Source organism: Ipomoea nil, unplaced genomic scaffold (genome assembly GCF_001879475.1).
Source record: "Ipomoea nil cultivar Tokyo-kokei standard unplaced genomic scaffold, Asagao_1.1 scaffold2805, whole genome shotgun sequence".
Classification (NCBI taxonomy): domain Eukaryota; kingdom Viridiplantae; phylum Streptophyta; class Magnoliopsida; order Solanales; family Convolvulaceae; genus Ipomoea; species Ipomoea nil.
In genome coordinates, this window is record NW_017619233.1 from 3,347,298 (window position 1) to 3,354,164 (window position 6,867).

At 31.8% G+C, this 6,867-nt stretch overlaps 1 protein-coding gene across 1 annotated transcript; it reads right to left on the minus strand.

Moving 5' to 3' along the window:
- Window positions 1-2,383: 2,383 nt before the first annotated feature.
- Window positions 2,384-4,359, minus strand: LOC109158181 (uncharacterized protein At3g27210-like). Its single transcript, XM_019306049.1, has 3 exons — window positions 3,988-4,359; window positions 2,898-2,975; window positions 2,384-2,821 (listed from the first exon to the last, which is right to left on the minus strand). Exons 1-3 carry the CDS (start codon window positions 4,148-4,150, stop codon window positions 2,607-2,609), a joined length of 456 nt encoding a protein of 151 aa, XP_019161594.1. The 5' UTR covers window positions 4,151-4,359; the 3' UTR covers window positions 2,384-2,606.
- Window positions 4,360-6,867: the final 2,508 nt, after the last annotated feature.

Below are 6,867 nucleotides of genomic sequence, written 5' to 3' on the forward strand. Positions count from 1 at the left end.
TCTGAGTATACTGATTTTGCCAGCCTATCACACTATAGGTTTGGTTTTTTAGACTTAGAGATGCACTCATAGGGTAAAACAAAAAGCAAAGCTTCATTTCATTTTCATTGTGATAATAGGGTGTTCTAAACTTGAAGAAGAAAAGATGATTATATATATACTCCTTTAGTTAATCCATGACTAGCTAGTAGTAGGCCCAACGTTTGTGCTTGTATTTTTTTTCTTCTTCAGTGAAGAACTTAAGGTCATTTCAAAAACGATTGTGAATAAGATGAGACCCATCATACGCAAGCTCATCGGCCCCCATCAAAATAGTTTCCCTCCTGGCGCTCTACCATGGACAATGTAATCCTCACCCAAGAGATTATCCACACCATGAATAAAAAACGTGGTAGAAAAGGCCTTATGATTGTCAAAGTGGACCTGCACAAAACTTATGATAGTGTGGATTGGAGTTTCCTTAAGGACACCCTGACAAGCTTTGGTTTCCCGAGAAATCTCATAAATCTCATCCTTTTCTCGCTTACAAAAAGCAACATTTCCATCATGTGGAATGGTGGTCGTCTTCGTTCCTTCACTCCAAGAAGAGCCATTCGCCAAGGTGACCCCCTCACCCCATATTTATTCAATATTATCATGGAACGCCTTGCTTATGAACTGCAAGACCTTGTCACCTCGAGAAACTGGAAGCCAATTCACATAACTCAAGGGGGGGGGGGGGGGGGGTTCTAGGCCTATCTCATCTGTTCTTCGCGGATGACCTGCTTCTCTTTGGGGAAGCTTCGAAAAATCAAGCCGCGACAATTATGAGCTGCCTTGACAAATTCAGCAAAGCCTCTTATTTTAATAAAACTCCAACTTCAACAATATATTTTTTTTTTCCTAAAAGACAATGGTTTTTCATTGTTGTTTATGTGCATTTTTTTGTAGTGAAGTTCGAAGACTATAATATGAAGGTGCACTATGTTGCTCATCTTGGGCTTGATAATATTCCAGCCCAACATGGAATGTTTAGAATATACCATGGATTGAGACTTTGAGAAACCCAAGGAGAAGAATTAAAGACTAGTATTTTATTTAAATAAAGAGCAAGCCCATTTTGAAATATTTTTTGTATTTTCTAACTAGCTGGCTAGATTGACAATATATTTTTATTATATATGTTTCTTTGTATTTGTTGGGCTAGTCTTAGAAATCTGCTAAAATACTTTGGGTTCGTTCAGTTCACGGAATGTTAGATTAACTTAGGGAATGTTAGATTGTTAGGAATGTTAGATTCCTGTGTCTGGTTAAAATTGGGGTATCTAATATAATCATGTTTGGTTTAATGTTATCTTTTATACACACTATAACATCCTTAACATATTTTCATATATTTTAATAAATTTAAAAATTAAAATAAATAAATAAGATAACGGTATCATATATAATTACATGATTTTAAAATATTAACTAAAATCTTGAACTTGAGAAACAAAATTATTTTATATGCTAACATAACATATAACTTAATAAAAATAAAAAATATATATATAATTACAAAAATAATTATATATATATATATATATATATATATATATATATATATATATATATATATATATATATATATATAAAACCAACATAACCAATGTTATCTTACATTACCTAAGATTTTGAAGGGAATTACATTCTTTTCAAAATCCGATTGGAGGGAATGTGACATTCCTTGAGAATGTTAGATTCCTTAAAGATAATATGAACCAAACACCGGAATGTGAACTTTGGAATGTCACATTCCCTTGGTTATGTTATATAACCTGAACCAAACGCCTCCTAAGGTGCATAATAGATTACCTTAATTAGTATAACTTTAATCTTTTTTTTTTAAAGTAGTATAACTTTAACCTAATATTATAATAATGTAATAACGGAAAGGCTTAACCACAAACAAGCTAAGTGAGCAAAATTCCTAGATCAATATATAGTTGAAATTATGAAAAGAGGCAGTTCCAAACTAGCTTCTTGAATGGGGAGCTTAATTGGATGGGTTTTAATTTGTCAAGGATATAGGTACATGCACTAATATAATGCATTTCACCCTTTTTCTCCTAGGCATCCGCTGACATTCATATTATGCACATCTTCATTTTCTCATCAGGACTTGGTATAACAAATTATTACAATCTATCTGAGCCTAAACTAAACAGTAATTCGGGTTATTACATGCATTCTATGGACATACAGACATACAGTACTGATGATTCCTGCATGCTTTACCTCTTGGCCTCTACAACTTAACCTATGCCATTCATAGCATTATTCCTATCTCTACTAGTATTTATATAAATATATTCATCTCACAAAACTGCAGCTAGCTAGCTAGGACTTGCCATTTTCTTGATTCCTGCTTCCATTAAATTAAAGTCAAGATTTCAAAGCAACCTTGGAAGGCAACATTGCCCACTCTTTGTTGATTTTGAATCAGCTTTGAGCTCTGGGCCGGGAGTTCTTTCGCTACTATATGCAGCAGAAGAAGAAGAATAAGGTGTTCCATCTGCAGATTTCTGAAGGGGATCAAAACCAGTTGTCAGCATGGCGGCCTTTTTGATTATTGAAAGACTTGTTTAGTTGTGTGCACCATCCAGAACAGTGAAATCCTGGTCACCTCCTAAACTTTCTCTGAAAAGTTGGAATAGTTTCTTGCTCTTCTTTTTTGGAGACAATTGGGGTTCAGAAACGAAAGCTCTATCGTCAGTTAAAATGGGTCCATTAATTTTAGGATGAGTTCCTAAAGAGAAGCTTTGATTGGCAGGTGTACTTCCACAAGATGGGGTAAAATCTGCATGCATTATTATAGGGAAGGAAAGAATGAGAAAAAGCTTAACTGTACTGAATGAAAATAAAATGTATCTCACCTCCTTTAACACTATAGAAGTCATCTTCACAGTCAGACTCCAGCCAAGGTTGTGTATCAAAAAATGACTCATTGCTACCTACACAATATATATAGTTAAATTATGTCATGCCTGAATTACATGTTATATTAATTGAAGCATGTTTTCTATCTGACTAAAAATCTAAACTGATAGTTGATAGAGTTTTTTTATATTGCTAATGATAGCTAGTTATCAGCAATACCAAGATATTCATGGGCAAATGAGCCACATGATTAAATTGATACAATAATATGCAAATTATTTGTCACCAACCAAAGTACAAAATTGGTAGGTACCAAAGATTGTCCACATCAGCGGAGAGATCAATTATGCGCATACATATATATAAAAAAGATTTAGAAATGGAATAATAATTAACAATACAGACAAACAAAAATGGAATATCTTTCAATCCATCAATGGTGGGTTCTTGTTTGTTTCTTTTAATTTGTTGTTTTACCTTTTTTTTTTTAAAAAAAAAAAATGTTTTGTCTTTATTTTTTTTTCAAGAATCCATGAAAAGTAGATTCTCCAAACAAATGACAGTACAGCCTCCCATCGGAACAATTTGATGTTGAAATTTTTAATTAGCTTCTGGATTGCATACTCTTTTAATTACAAAATAATTTTTTTCATTTCCATTTTACACGATACCTGATAATTTGAAAAAAAAAATTACATGAAAAATAAAATGCTATCAAGTCCATTAGCAACGTATGTATCACATATTGCCCGTCTAATAAAACATGACAAATTATTCGGTGAACTTGAGTACAAAAATACATAATTTAAATACTGAATGTTCACAATTTAAATTTCGAACATTCAGTATATAAAATTGTAAATTGTATATTTTATCCCACTTCATTAAGAGTTGTTGTATTTTGTTTGACATAATTTTGAAGAGATAAATAAAATGAGATATTTTTTATTAGTAATTTTGAAAAGTATTCTGTATTCATTGATAAATCAACTCTCATAGTCTCTACAATCAACTCATCCGTAAGATCACACGAAAAGATTGCAAGAAAATATATGATGATGATGAAGAGAGAGATGAGAATGGTACCAAAGTGGGAAAAAGTAGTGGTAACGGCGTGATGGGGAGACGGCTGAGGTTTGAGGAGAAGATCGGCGAGTAGGGTGTGGGCGCCATTGAGGTGCGAGTTGTGCTTATTCTCTGCTTTAGCTGGGTGCTCTTTATCTTTATGCACAGAATAACAGGAACCCATTCCCCCGATATGATCCTCGATCAACACAGATCAGATGAGATGAAAATTCAGAACGGCCGCTTTACTTTAATTTGCACACATTTCTAGACACCCAGCACCGCCGTGCTAGCTTAGCTGTGTCTCGTCTAATAATATATAAATTATAAGCGATGTGATTAATATACTTTTATTTTATAATCTTTATAATAGATAGAAACGAAACAGAACGCCAATGGTCATTGTCAACTGTCAAAGATGCATAACCCGCGAAAGAGGAACTATAAAATAAGTCTGTACTAAGAGCAACTTCAATGATTTTTTTTTTTTTTTTTTTTTTTTTTTTTACCTTACCTTAAATTTTGGTAGGGACATGTAAAAAAAAAAAAATTTATATAAATTAAAAAAAAAAAAATCTCTCTTTCATTAGTTAAAAAATTTACCTGCCAATATTAAGTATTTGATTCACATTGTGATTCTGATTCTCATGTGCGAACTAAACACACCCTTATTGTTTTTTATTAAATTTTGTTGGTGTAGGCTGTGGTCACAAGAGTAACTTCTTAAAATAGTTTAAATTTTAAAAATATGTGGTGTTTTTCAAACTCATATAAGAACATGCGAATTGTGATTGAAGTACTCACATCCTCAATCGTTATATCGTGTACCACGGAGCACATAATAATGTGCGTCTCGCGCCTCCTAAAATGACGTCGTTTTGTTAAATTGTGTAGAGAATTGACACGGCAGAATGTATGTGTATTCTGATATATAATTATGTAAATTATGTTATACAATTATGTACATTCTGTTCTACAATTATATACATTTTTTATATAATTATATACATTCTTTATACAATTATGTACATTCGAAACATGAGATTTTTTTTAAGGGTTAAAAGTTTATGTGTATTATGTATTATGTTAGATTATGTGTATATATTATCTTTTCAAAAAAGAATATGTGTATTATGTTATACAACTATGTAAAACAATTATGTATCCCGTCCCCAAATAGTTATTATAATATTTAAATTAAGATTTAGGTTTTTAGTTTTTAAAATTAAAAATTACAATTATTTAAGATTTTGACTAAGAGTTTACCGAGAATGGGAATTCTCGTCCCTGCCAAATTTAATTTCCCGCAGAGATATGAATGGAGACTATTTTCAAATCTCCGACGGGAATGGGGATGGGGTTAGGGTTTCGGGGATAGGGGCGGGGAGTATGTCACGCCTGTTGCCATCCCTACTAATTAGTATTGCATTTCTTAATATAAATATTATATTTTCATTTTGATTGGACTGTCTTATGGACAAGAATTCATGAGACGGCCTCACACAAGTTTTTGCCATACACATATGAATTTGCTTGATATAATATTTGACATACTATCAACCTTTTTCTTAAAAAAAATTAGTACAACTGTCAAAAATTTTATAGCCTAATAACATAAGTTTAAGATTTTTTATGAGTGATTTTGAAATCAACTAAAATAAAATAAAATAAAGTTAACACAAAAATATAAACACTAAAAACATGTTACTTGTTTAAATATTAAATTACACAGCGTTCTTTCATTTTAAATAAAAGATTATATTATTAGTGAAATTAGGTTTTTTTTTTTTTTTTTTTTTTTTTTTTTGAAAAAGTGAAATTAGGTATTTATTATTTTATATATTCTATGAGTTAATACCCAAAATCGTCCTCGACTATAGTGGTTTTTCTCAATTTCGTCCTAAACGACTTTGGTGACCTAATATCGTCCCAGACTTTTGTGTTTCGCTCAATTTAGTCCCAGACTTTTGTATTTTTGCTCAATTTAGTCTCTCATTTGTTATTCTGTCCATTTGGTGTTAAATAAATAGACAATTCAGTAATTTTAATATTGGCATCTCTTTACTCATAGACATGTAAACTGCGAAATCCATTTTTTTTTTTACGAATTACTCCTAAAACTGCGAATATAAAATTTGATTTGTAGGTCCGGGAATAATTCTGGGTGTAATTCGTACAAGAAAGAAGAATTTCGCACTTCACAAGTTGAAAGTAAAGAGAGATCAATATTGATATTATTGAATTGTCCCTTTATTTAACACCAATTTGACGGAATAACAAATGGAGGACTAAATTGAGCGAAACACAAAAGTCTGGGACGATATTAGGTCACCAAAGTCGTTTAGGACGAAATTGAGAAAAACCACTATAGTCGAGGACGATTTTGGGTATTAACTCTATATTCTATTATTTGCTGAGTATGGCGTGTTTTGGCATTTCAAAGTAGCATCCTCCACGTGGGTCACACGTAGAATATTGAATGCACATGCAAATTTAGTTTCATTAACTTCCAATTTGGTGTTCAGAACTTCAGGATAGGAATTTTTTTCCAAAGTCAGATACTCTGAATTTAGGCAAGAGGCCCAAAAATAGCACGTGATCAAACGAAATTAGAACTTGATACCGACAACAACCAATTGCCATGGACCCGAGTCCACCTTGCAAGTCCAAAATAACGCAATTTGTGCGTGTAAAAATAACGGTGTCGTTAGTGATATAATTTCCATAGTCATTTTTAAAAAAAAAAAATTATTAAAAACAACTCAACGAGTGAATATTCAGTTTTGTAATTGTGAATATAGAGTTATGAAATTGTGAATATAGAGTTCTGTAATTGTGTATATAGAGTTTTGCAATTGTGAATATTAAATTTTGCAATTTTGTATATTGAGATCTAAAATT

Excerpts from the sequence above, each read along its gene's own strand:
- LOC109158181 (XM_019306049.1), bottom strand. The coding sequence starts at position 4,150 with ATGGGTTCCTGTTATTCTGTGCATAAAGATAAAGAGCACCCAGCTAAA. Across the intron at positions 2,976-3,987 it reads CACTACTTTTTCCCACTTTG|GTAGCAATGAGTCATTTTTT; the intron begins GTACCATTCTCA and ends TATATTGTGTAG. Across the intron at positions 2,822-2,897 it reads CTTCTATAGTGTTAAAGGAG|ATTTTACCCCATCTTGTGGA; the intron begins GTGAGATACATT and ends TAATGCATGCAG.